General features: G+C 46.1%; 1 protein-coding gene across 1 annotated transcript in view; it reads right to left on the bottom strand.

The window, feature by feature from the left end:
• The window catches only part of NMI (N-myc and STAT interactor), a 24,138-nt gene extending 11,737 nt beyond the window's left edge, over positions 1 to 12,401 (bottom strand). Inside the window, exons 1-4 of the mRNA XM_015410230.1 lie at positions 12,327 to 12,401; positions 2,235 to 2,306; positions 1,938 to 2,096; positions 952 to 1,059 (exon numbers count right to left, since the gene is read on the bottom strand). Coding sequence (XP_015265716.1) covers positions 952 to 1,059; positions 1,938 to 2,096; positions 2,235 to 2,306; positions 12,327 to 12,332 — 345 coding nt within the window. The 5' untranslated portion in view covers positions 12,333 to 12,401. The remainder of the gene's footprint in view (positions 1 to 951; positions 1,060 to 1,937; positions 2,097 to 2,234; positions 2,307 to 12,326) is intronic.
• Positions 12,402 to 13,061: the final 660 nt, after the last annotated feature.

Here is a 13,061-nt window from a genome sequence, read left to right as displayed (position 1 = left end):
GGAGGGGGGGAGGAGCCCTCAGCCAATTATGGGAAAGGAGGCTTGGCTCTCTCTCTCTCTCTATCTCCTAGAAGCAGGAAAGAACTGGAAAGAAGCAGGAAATAACCCACAAGAGACCCTGATCACAGACCTGCTCTATCATATCTAGTGGGAGCCTAAGAGAAGATGAGAACCTGGGATTCTCATGTCAGAATCCAACACTCTAGCCTCTGTACCACAGCCTATATAGATAACTCTGCACTGGTAAGAAGTCAAGAACAATTACTACAATTATGTCTACAATCTGAACACTAACAAAAGGCAACACTTAAGATATGGTAATAATAGTATGTTGCAGTATTATGGTACAATAGTAAAACAAAGTTTGAGTTCAGTGGCACCTTTAAGACCAACAAAGTTTTATTCAAAGTGTAAGCTTCCGTGTGCAAAGCACACTTCTTCAGACAAATGGAATAAAATCTCCTCAAGGCTTACTCACAGGAAAAAAGAGGGTGGGGGCAGCCATTAGGAGGGGCCACTCAGAGCCAAGATGCATATGCAGAGCTGAAATTGGATCAGGTGGCCAGTAAGATCAATAGATAGCAGCAAATTAGCACGTAAATGCAAGAGGTCACAAATAGATGTGAGAATGAAGCTAGAGTCCAGCAGTAGCCCCAAGACAATAGTAAGTTAATCATAGTGTACTTGTATTAAATTCGGGGGGGGGGGGGGGATGGGGAGCACATGACGTAATCCTGACCACAGGGCAATAAACCCTGTGTAACTCTAGAAAAACTTTTTAAAAATCTTGCCATTTTAAAGCTTTGACATTTAAAATCTTTTCAAACCGTGATCCACTGTGCTCCAGGCAACCCCAATGCTAGCACCTTCCAGCACACATTCTCAACACTTCCCCAGACTGAAAAGTAGACATTTGCCCTTTTCAGAGTTAAATGACAAAACACAGATTACCTTATATATCTGAGCAAGTTCTTTACATTTTGCCTTCTTTGCTGCAAGTTTGTTTTTAAGGAACTGTATCTCCCTTCTCAGTTCATCATTTTGTCTGTTAAGATTCCTCTGCAGAATATGGAAGGAAAATTAAACATCATTTTTTCCTTATTTAAGGTACTTCGGCCAGCAGGTGAGGGGGCAATTTTTGACAATGTCTCTCCTCTCACAGCAATTCCCCTGCTCCACCCCACCCCCATGCTGTCCCCTCAGGGTGCACGCACTTTTTATCTCACAATTTTCTGAACCTGAGCTACACAAATAAAATCCAGTGTAACTGAACCTCATATCTGTGTTAAACCAAACAAGGTAGTTTTAACCAATACTGATATATCTCAGGGGAATCATGGCAAATAGCCTTGCACTACCTCTGGATATTAGCATAACCAGCATGAATTCAATTAGAAGTAGGTTTGGTGTAGTGGTTAAGTGTGCGGACTCTAATCTGGGAGAACCGGGTTTGATTCCCCGCTCCTCCACTTACACCTGGCTGGATGACCTTGGGCAAGCCATAGTTCTGATAAGAGCTGTTCTTGAAAAAGAGCAGTTTCTGTCAGAGCTCTCTCAGCCCCACCTACCTCACCGGGTGTCTGTTGTGGGGAGGGGAAGGGAAAGGAGTTTGTAAGCCACTCTGAGACTCCTTTGGGTAGTAAAGGGTGGGGTATAAATCCAATTGCTTCTTCTAATGATTACATCAGTGGGAACAGCTTTCTCACACAACACACTTAAGATAAAGTCCTAGAGCCTTGACTCTGGTGCCCACTAAAAATCCAAGCATTTGCAGAGAAGTACTGTTTACTATTCTTCTGTCCCAGTTTTCAGAAGGCCTTAAGCCCCCCTGAATGTAAACAACAGGGCTTCCAAGTCAGAGATCATTGCAGGCCTGGGACTCAGCCCCCTTTGTTAAGTACCTGTATTTCTCAATTATAATATGTTCCCCCAATTACCTGATAATTCTCCTGAGCTAACTTTCTTTCCTTAGCAAGCGTATCTTCTATACCCCTCAGATTTTTCAGCTCCTCTTCCCATTTCCGTCTGTCCTCATCAGCAGCAAGCTTTGAAAGAAGCAAGTCAGCCTTTTCTTTTTCGGCTTTCGCAAGCTCCTTCTTGATAATGAAAGAGACATCAGTGCAATTTTAGTAGCTTGTAAGATTTTAAATGCACAGCAATTGCTCTCCTCATATAGTCTATGAACAGAGTCCATGCTGGTATCTCAAAACTGTATAAAGACCTCGAGAGCTTACCTTCCACTGCTCCAGTTCTGTAACATTTCCAGTTTCATCTTCTTGCGTACCTGGAACCTCACCTTCTGCATTCTTCAAAATAATAACAACGAGAAGTAGATGAAGAACACAACTCTCATTTTTGCATGGTTGTTATTTCAATATTTAGTCCAATACAAAATCTATAATTACATGAAAAACAAAGCACAAAAAATCCCTTTACGGGAGTTCCTTAGCCTAATGAAGTGACCTGTAGCCTTTGTATTGGTCAACTAACAACTTGTTTGTGGAAATGCTTTGATCTAGCATTAATGTATTCACAAGCTTTATGGCCCTTTGTGTGAAGCACACAGGAAGCGCTCTCTTGAAGCCGCTCGTTAGATAGAAAGATGTAGCCGTTAGCAAGTAGTACTGAAAGTAACTGTAAGCATGTAATCTTGTGTTTTATTTCTTTTTATCCAAAGTAGCCTACCCATGATTTGTTTTGTAGTGAAGATATTTTTCCTTTAAAAAAAATACATTTGATTTACTTACTTCATTTATTTTCCATCTTTAGGGTTACAAATTTATTTCGTTTAACTGGAAGATCAATTAAATTTTGTTTGTGAACGTAGTTATGGTGAAATGCAGTGACCAGTGACATTCACCTATAAAAGGCACCAATCTCAGACAGCTTTTGTGATGCGAGCTTTCACCCGTATATGATACTGCTTGTCAGACATATGATGGTGAATTCTGACAATCTCATTTAGGTGTCATGGTCTATCTCAGAATTTCTGGATATGCACACATGCATGTTGACAGCCGCTAAATTTCACACACATATTTGAACTTCTTGTAAGAGAGGTGAGATATTGCATAAATAGATCCATCATTTCTGGTAGTCTTTTCAAACATGCCAATAGAATCTTTTTCTGAAAAAATTATAGAGGGAAAAGTGGGTACCCGCAAGAAATTTTCCCTTGTTTGCTTCCTTCCCTTTTCCTCCTCCTCTTAACAATCTTTCTCCCACTCCTCTTCGACAAAATTCTTTTTAAAATGTTTAAAAGTTCATGAGTTTTCAGAATACAGATTGAAAAAAAGAGTTCCCGCACCTCTTTTAAAATAATAAAAAAGAAGAAGCCCTGAACAGAAGTATAGTGTCCAGATCATGTGAAGCAATGGTATCGTTTTACTCTAGTCTGGTTAGACCTCACCTAGAGTACTGTGTTCAGTTTTGGGCACCACAATTTAAGAACGATACAGACAAGCTGGAACGTGTCCAGAGGAAGGCAACAAAGATGGTGGGGGGTCTGGAGACCAAGTCCTATGAGGAAAGGTTGAAGGAGCTGCGTATGTTTAATCTGGAGAGATGACTCAGAGGTGTCATATGGAGGATGGTGTGGAGTTGTTTTCTGTTGCCCCAGAAGGTCGGACCAGAACCAACGGTTTGAAATTAAATCAGAGGATTTTTCAGCTAAACATTAGGAAGAACTTCCTGACAGTTAGAGCCATTCCTCAGTGGAACAGGCTTCCTTGGGAGGTGGTGGGCTCTCCTTCTTTGGAGGTTTTTAAACAGAGGCTAGATGGCCATCTGACAGCAATGCTGATTCTGTGAACCTAGGCAGAACATGAGAGGGAGGGCAGGAAGGGTTGCATCAGTGCTTAGTTCTTGTGGTCCTTTCTTATACACCCAGGGAAATGCTGATTGCCACTTTGGGGTCAGGAAGCAATTTTTCTCCAAGCTAGTTTGGCCAGAGATCCTGGAGGTTTTTTGTCGTCTTCTGGGCATGGAACAGGGGTCACTGGGGGTGTGGGAGGGTATCTGTGAATTTCCTGCATTGTGCCGGGGGTTGGACTAGATAACCCTGGAGGTCCCTTCCAACTCTATGATTCTATGATCCTCTGCCTGCATTCACCCCCACCCTTGCTCTCTTCACATCTACCCCCCACACACACCTTTGGCACTCCACTAACCTACCACCACCACTGGCATTCACTCACCCCCCATCCTTGGCATTCACTCACGCCCCCCACCCTTGCTCACTTCCCCCCTACCCCCCACCCTTGGCACTCCACTACCCCCTACCCTTCCCACTCACCCCCCCCCACACCCTTGCTGCTTTCCCCACCTACCTTCCAGCAGGCCAGCAGTAGGCTGCCGGCTTAGAGGGGAGGGTGGAAGAAGTTGCAGAAGGGGGAATCACATCCCCTCCATCTGCTGCATCTCCCGGGCTGCCATGCCACAGTGCCACTGGGTCCAGCGCAGCTCCATGGCTGCCTCACCTCTGCAACTGGGCCCGGCATGGCCCCCAGGCTGCCACACCTCCACCACCGGGCCCAGCCTGGCTTCTGGGCTGCCACACCACCATAGGGCAAAGCATGGCTCCCAGGCTACTGCCACTGGACACAGTGCGGCTCCCGGGCTGCTGTGCCTCCGACACTGGGCCCAGTACCACACCTAACCTGCCGGGGGCCATCAGGTTTTTTATTATTAGGGGGAATTTAAACCCTCACTGTTGTTTTTTTAAGGTCAGATTTTTCTGCATACCTGGGGAGTCCCCCAAAGTGTGCAATATATATATATATATATATATCGTTAGCCTCTGTGTGGCCCAATCTGTGGATTTAGGTATCAACAGATGGGGGTCACAGGTGGCTATGATAAGATATCAAAGATATAAGATCCCAAAGTCTTTCGAAGAATTGAATTCCTGATCAGTTCTGAACTCCTGACAAATTTCATATTGAAATCAATGAAGAACAATTGTTAGAATTCAGGACTAAGACCAGAAAGACCCAGGTTCAAATCTCCAGCTGAACATCATAAAATACCACTGGGGGACCATGGCAACCTACACAAAATTTCATTGGCATCAGATCCAAGTGTCTTATCAATATAATGACAACAACTGCCTGTTTCTTTAATGCAATGTTTACTTGGTTTAAAGTAATCTTTGATTAATATTTTTATAGTAGCCTAACTATAGAAAAATATTTTTATGAAGCACTAGAGCCACACTGAAAAACTCATCCACTTGAAGTAACCCAAAACTTAGTGCCATAAATCTGTAAAGGAAAAAAATCTATTTTTAGTAATAGATTTTCATTCAATATGAATCATTAAAACCTAGACAGGAAGAATAATTATGAGGTAATTGGTATTGACCTGTAAGTACTGGATATGCCCGCTCAGAACAGTTTCCAAAGCTCTGTCCAATCTTTTTCTAAATATAGCTTTATTAATAGGGATTCCACCACTATGTCACCTAAACAAACATTTGTTTTAAAATAAATGTAAAGGATATGAGAGAAGAGCGTGCAACTAAAAACAGGATCACTTAAATAGCAGGTATGATGGCATAGTCTGTGTATCCTTCCAACAGAATCACTCTTTGAGGAGAACACCTGGCTCATTAAATCCATTGGAACATGATGTTTCAAAACTACTCTTTAACACAAGAACAGTTTGACTATAACATATCACACTTTTTATTCATTGCATTTTAAGCCTTCAGCATTACAGACGATGAGTTAGACCAGGGGTGGCCATACTGTGGCTCAGGAGCCACATGCAGCTCTTTCACACATATTGTGCAGCTCCCGGCAGGGCAGCTGGAGAAGCTAAAAATGGCCCCAGTCACACGGGCCGGATATCGCGGGGGGGAGGCGTGGCTGTTTGCCCCGGAGCGAACTACCGTGCGGCAGCCAGATCAAACGTCCCACCCGACGTCCCGTGGTTGGGGGGAGGTGCCGATCATACCTCACTCCTGCGGCATGGCAAAGAAGCGGCGCCGCGGGGGTTGTGTTGTTGTTTTTAACCCAAGTGTTCACATGCGCCGTTGGGTGCTTGCGCGCACCCGTGGAGACTTAACAAAAAAAATTTTTTTCGCGACGGGACATGGGCGGGCACCGGATGCCACAAGCTAACACCGGAAACATGATCTGACGCCCGCCCTTGCCCCGCGGTTTCCGCGGTTTTTACAGCGCATCTTCGGAGTGAAGCCTCGGGTGAGCTACGGGAGCTCTACGCTTCCCAGATGTGGTGGTGAGATCGCGCCCAGAAAATCCACCTATCTTCCGTCTCTCTAGCGTGCCTAATGTTCCGTGTGACCGCGGCCTATCATTAGCAAACAAATATCATTGGACAAATAAATATAATTATCAATACCTGCTTTTGCCGCTTTTGTTATTATTTTTGGCAGTCTCATTTAATGTTAATAAAAAGCAAATCTGCATATTTCCCAGTAAAAACGTGTAATATTTGTTCATGTCTTATGTCTCTCAAACATCTGACATTTATTCTATGTGGCTCTTACATTAAGCAAATTTGGCTACCCCTGAGTCACTATCAGTACTGCCAAAATTGTGAAAGTGGCCGAGCAACATCTTCTCCCACAGTCCTGAAATTCTGCTTTGGTCAAGTGACCCTCAAAGTGGCTATCAGCAGAGAGAGGGAGGAAATCAGCAGTATTTGCTCTCCCCTCTTCCACCAACTTAAATGTTCTGCCAATATAACTGCTGTTATGCTGGTAGAATGGCATCTTAGTATCCCACCCATTATTTCTGCGTGCATGCTTAACTTCATCCAATATGGTGAACTGCAACTTCACACTGACCCATGCTAACGTTCCAGATGGCTGTTTGCATTATAAAGGACCAGCAGGTTACAATCTGCTGGCTCTAGATGTAATACATACCATGGGTTGGATCTTCTGATTCCCTTCCACTATGTTTAGGGTTACCAGGTGGTCTGGAGAAAAAACATCCTGCCCTTTAGCCAAGACTCAATGCCGGGAAAAGGGCAATTAAAACTTCTCATGGCATAGAAGTAAATAACATCCTATTAAGTCTCTATAGGCCATTTGTCTCCAGGCCACTTGGCAACCCTAACCATCGGATCCTCTTAGATTCAGGAGGGTAGCCATGTTGGTCTGAAGCAGCAGAACAAAGTTTGAGTCCAGTGGCACCTTTAAGACCAACAAAGTTTTATTCAAGGTATAAGTTTTCATGTGCAAGCACATTTCTTCAGATACAGTAAAACAGAGGGGAATTTCACATTACCCAGTTTCACCCGGTTTCAAGCCGGTAATGATCCGTTCTGAAGTGAACCGGTACAGGGCTGCCATTTCACACATGGCTTGCCCCTACCGGGAATGAGCCGGATCAGAAGCGGTTTGGCATTTCAGACTTGCACTGCTTTGTTTTCCCGCCGTTTTCTTCCCGCGCGGGTGATCGGGTTTTTTTAAAGTTCGATTTATAGCGTTATAACGATATAACGCTATATCGGAACGCCAAACGATCGCAATAGTGATCCCATTGGAGTTTGAAGTTCCGGTATAGCGTTATAGCGATATAATGCTATAAATCGAACGTTCAAAAAAAAAAAAAGCCCGCGAGGGCGAAAAACAGCGGGGAAAAAGCGTAACAGAACCGGGAGAGGGAACTGAAGACTACTCTGAAGCGGTTGACAGGTAAAACGCTTCAGTCCCGGTTCCTAAACGGGACAGAAGCTTTTGTGTATGAAATGGCAGTTACAATCCGGTAGGGAACCGATTCTCAAACGGGTTCTGTCTGAAATGACAGACCAGAACCCATTTGAGAACCGGTTCCCTACCGGGAGATATCGCCTGTCTGAAATTCCCCAGAATTTCCTCAACTATTACATATAGGAAGGGGGAGGGGTCGTCAGGAAGGACCAGTTAGAGTAAAGATGCATAAGTACTGGGTGATTATAGCTGAGATCGGATTAAGGAGGTTGGTAAGATCTGTGAAGGGCAGTAAATTAGCAAACAAGTACAAGAGTTAACAGATGTGAGAACGAAGTCTGAGTCCAGTGGCACCTTCAAGACCAACAAAGTTCAATTCCAGGTATAAGCGAGAACTGAGGGACTTGGCATGTATTGTGAACTGAGATCGTGACAGCTCTTAAACAAGTGATTCATGTTTATTCAGCTCATAACAACACAAGACACTGTTTTGTTACACTGTTTTCCCCACCTCTGTTGTTTTCCTCACCTCACAACACCTCTGTGAGGTAGGTTAATCTGAGAGTGTGTGACTGGCCCAAGGTCACCTAGTAGGATTGCCAGGTCTGGTTTGGGAAATACCTGGAGATCGGGGGGGGGGGGCATGGGCAGGCAAAGTTTGGGCAGGGAGGGTCCTCAGCAGGGTATAATGTTGTACAGCCTGCCTTCCAAAGCAGCCATCCACTCCAGGAAAACTGATCTCTGGAAACCAACTGTAATTCTGGGAGATCTCCAGCCACCACCAGGAGGTTGGTAGCTTTCATGGCAGAGTGGGGATTTGAACCAATACAAACCAGGACACAGGCTGCAACATGTTCTGGGAGGGATCCTCCCTGGGTCGATACTGATATATCAACATGGGTCTGACAGAGCATCACTGAGCCAAATGATACAGAGCTTCACTGCCCCAGACATGGTGTTCCACCTATACCTTATGGCTAATAGCTACTGATGGACCTCTGCTCCATATGCTTATCCAATCCCCTCTTGAAGCTGTCTATGCTTGTAGCTGCCACCACTTCCTGCGGCAGTGAATTCCATGTGTTAATTACTCTTTGGGTGAAGAAGGACTTCCTTTTATCTGTTCTAAACCTACTGCTCATTAATTTCATTGAGTGCCCACGAGTTCCTGTATTGTGAGAAAGGGAGAAAAGTACCTCTTTCTCTACCTGCTCTATCCCATCATGCATAATTTTGTAAACCTCTACCCTCAGTCTTCATTTCTCCAAGCTCAAGAGCTCTTTAACAAGCTAAAGAACTCTTTAACCTTTCTTCATAGGGAAGGTGTTCCATCCCTTAATCATTTCAGGTGCCCTTTTCTGCACCTTTTCCAATGCTCTAACATCTTTTTTGAGGTGCGGTGACCAGAACTGTACACAATATTCCAAATGAGGCCGCACCATAGATTTATACAGGGGCATTATGATACTGGCTGATTTGTTTTCAGTCCCTAATAATCCCCAGCATAGCATTTGCCTTTTTTATTACAGTCACACCCTGAGTCGACATCTCCTGGTCAGTTACCGACAGTTAGGACCCCATTAATGTATATTTATAGTTAAGATTTAGTCATTTAGTTTCATGGGAGAGCTCTTTATTTACTAAAAAAATATATATATACAAAGGTTGCCAATCTCCCACGGTGGGGGCTGGAGCTCCCAGAATTACAATGGATTCCCAGGCTATAGAGCTGAGTTCCCCGGGGGGAAATGGCTGCTTTGGAGGGGGGACTGCGTGGCATCGCTTCCCCACTCCAGAAACTTCCCAAGCCAGAGCTGACAACAACCTCTGTGGGAGAACACAGTGGTTCAGGGCATTGCAAAATAGTCCCCCTGTCTGCAGCTTCAAGAGCCAGTTTGGTGTAGTGGTTAAGTGCGCGGACTCTAATCTGGGAGAACCGGGTTTGATTCCCCACTCCTCCACTTGCACCTGGCTGGATGACCTTGGGTCAGTCACAAGCTCTGGCACAGCTGTCCTTGAAAAAGAGCAGTTTGTGTCAGAGCTCTCAGCCCCGCCCACCTCACAGGGTGTCTGTTGTGGGGAGGGGAAGAGAAAGGAGTTTGTAAGCAGCTCTGAGACTCCGAGTGAAGGGCAGGGTATAAATCCAATCTCTTCTTCTTCTTCTTCTTCTTCTTCTTAATTGGATCGCTTTGGTGTTCTGTGGGAACCAATTTCAGGCAGCATCATGACACATCAGATTAACGGGTGGGACATTATATTTTCAATAGGAAGGTGGCCATTCCCCCCACCCCACCCCGATCCAGCAAAGAGATGGCCTGTAAACAGTTTGCACAGAACACCAAGTAATATAATTTAGTTTGCAAGATATCCTGCTGTCCATCTTGAAGCTGCTGATGGAGAGGCTATCTTACTGTGCCCTCATCTACCCATTTCTATCCCTTTAAAAGAAAAAAAAAAGGATTGACCATCTAGCCTAAGAAAGAGTTCTGGGGCTCTCAAAGACTTGCACACCATCTTCCACTGACTTCTGCACTGAGAATTCCTCTGGGGACCAGTACTGCTACCTGCAATCTTTACCTAGCTTTGAACCAGTCAGTTAGAAATGCATGACACAGGGCTGCTAACTCCAAATTGGGAAATTCCTGGAGATTTGGGGGGGGGGGGGCAGCCTGTGGAGACTGGGCAGGGTTGCCAGGTCTGGGTTGGAAAATACCTGGAGACTTTGGGGGTGGAGCTGGGAGAGGGTGGGGTTTGGGGAGGGGAAAGACCTCAACAGAGTACGGTGCCACAGAGTCCACCCTTCAAAGCAGCCATTTTCTCCAGGGGAGCTGATCTCTGTCAGCTGGAGATCAGTTGTAAATGTGGGAGATCCCCAGGCCCCACCTGGAGACTGGCAACCTTAATACTGGGGTCTGGGGAGGGAAGGGCCCTCATTGGGTATAATGCAACAGAGTTCATCCTCCAAAGCAGCCATTTTTTCCAGGGGGGACTGATTTCCGTCGCCTGGAGATCAGCTGTGATTCCAGAAGATTTCCAGGTCCAACCTGGATGCTGGCAACCATAAAATGGCACTAAAGTCTATGACTAATTCTGGAGTCTTTCTCTCTCTCTCCCACTTAACGTTCTTTAGGAAATGGCTAGGCTTGTCAATTTTCCATTGGCCACTAGATGGCCTAGTGATTCCATAGTTCATCAGGAACAAAGTCTTAGAGGGGTGGGTGTGGCGGGACAACAACCAGCAACATAACTTTTAAACCTTGCATATATTTGGCACCCCGCCTCGTATCATGCAGGTATTATTCGGCTAGTTAATGAATGAGGCAAAAGGATTAGTTTTTAAGCTGCCCCTCTGCTTGGAAAATAAAAGGCGCTTGCAGAATGCAGAGGGAAGCGCGGGCTACAGCTGCAGCGGTAAGCGCCAAGACCAAGCCCCAGGCAGCGCCATAGGCCCTCTGCGTAAACGCGCTCGCAGAGCAGCAAGAGCAATGTTCCCTCTAAACTGTGGAGTCTTGTGAGCAAAACTTCTACTTTGTGAGCTACGGGCATTAATGTTGTGGGTGAGCGATTTGGCTACTGCAGACATTAGTCTGCTCTGGAACCCACCTTCCTGAGCAAAGACAAAAATGTGTGAGCCCGAAGCTAAAAAACTGTGAGCTGGCTCACACTAGCTCAGCTTAGAGGGAACACTGAGCCGGAGGACTCATTTTAAAAGGTTTTAAGGGTGCCACTGGACTCAAGCTTAGTTCTCACTTCTGTTGTTAACGCCTTTACTGTCTGTCTGCTGATGTGTTGCTATTTACATGTCTTGCCCAATGTGTTATTCCAGTCTTGGCAGTATTTACTGCTCAGTCACTTAGTCACTCAGTCACTGCCAACCTAGCAGTTCGAAAGCAAGAAATTGCAAGTAGATAAATAGGTACTACTTCGGTGGGAAGGTAACAGCGTTCCGTGCGCCTTGGTGTTTAGTCATGCCGGCCACATGACCACGGAAACATCTTCGGACAGCGCTGGCTCTTCGGCTTTGAAACGGAGATGAGCACTGCAACCCTAGAGTCAGATTCGACTGGCTTTCGAGCAAGGGAACCTTTACCTTTACCACTTAGGCATCTTGACTCTTAATTAGCTCTTCCTGACAACTAACACACCCCCCCCAACTTGGGGATAGAGCCTGGGGAGGACAGGGACCCCGGCGGGGTACAATGCCATAGAATCCACCCACTCAAGTATCCATTTTCTTCATTGATCAACAGTCTGGAGATGAGCTGTTAATTCCAGGGGATCCTCAGGTCCCACCTGGAGGCTGGCCACTCCTCTGTGGTAATCGTTCATGCAACTCCACTGCGAGCCATCAAAGTCTGACTCATTCGCCTGCATGTGTGGACGTTATTATTGCCCCCCTTCAAAACTACCGACGGTCGGTTTTATGTAGATTTTAAAGAGAGACATTGCTCAAAAGCCGGCAGAAGCTTCCCTCGAAGAAAAACCATCAGCCGCCGGCCTAAGGAGGAAACCACTTTTGGTTTCGCTTTTAAAAACCGAGGAAGCTGGGGAAAGGAAGAGAAAGAGCTGGATCGCAGGAGTTTTGCAAAGCACGTTTGGGCAGATGGCCGTAAAGAGAGTACCTCGATCTTCAGAATACACTTACCGGCATTGCGGGGGGGGCTGTGTTTGGGCTCTGGAGGAGTCCTCCGATCCGCTAGAAACCACCGGAGCCTGAAAGTCACGTGCGAGGAGGGAGGCCCTAAGAGCAAATCGCAAACACCCCGCCCTGGGAAATCCCTGCCCAGAGGAAGGGACGGAATGAGCCGTGTAGTCCTGTCTCTGGTTAGCGTATCCTCTGAAACATGGGGGGGGGGGAGGGGGGAGCTTACCTATTAGATCACCCTTCAGACCCGCTCAACAGTCCCCACAGAGGAGACTCTTATAACCGGTCTTCGTTTGTGTTTGATTGCCATCAAGTCGCAGCCGCTTGCAAGGCGACTGAGAAGCCGAGATGGTTTGCCATTGCCTTCCTCTGCAGACGCTTCCCGGGTGGTCTCCCTTCCAAATACCAACTCTGCTTAGCTTCCGAGATCTGAGACGATGGGGCTGCACCGCGCCCCTTCCCTCCCGGTGTTCATATTAAAGGTAAAGGTTCCCTTACTCGAAAGCCAGTCGAATCCTAGGGTTGCGGTGCTCATCTCCTTTTCAAAGCCGAAGAGCTAGCGCTGTCCGAAGAAGTTTCCGTGGTCATGTGGCCGGCATCACTAAACACCAAGGTGCACGGAACGCTGTTACCTTCCCACTGAAGCGGTACCTATTTATCGACTTGTAATTTCTTGCTTTCGAACTGCTAGGTTGGCAGGAGCTGGAACTAGAGGGGGGAGCTCACGCCTTTCAT

This window comes from Gekko japonicus, unplaced genomic scaffold (assembly GCF_001447785.1).
Source record: "Gekko japonicus isolate JY-2015 unplaced genomic scaffold, Gekko_japonicus_V1.1 scaffold1167, whole genome shotgun sequence".
NCBI lineage: Eukaryota > Metazoa > Chordata > Lepidosauria > Squamata > Gekkonidae > Gekko > Gekko japonicus.
The sequence above is the reverse complement of the archived record's forward strand: the minus strand, read 5'-3'. Positions and strand labels throughout refer to the sequence as shown.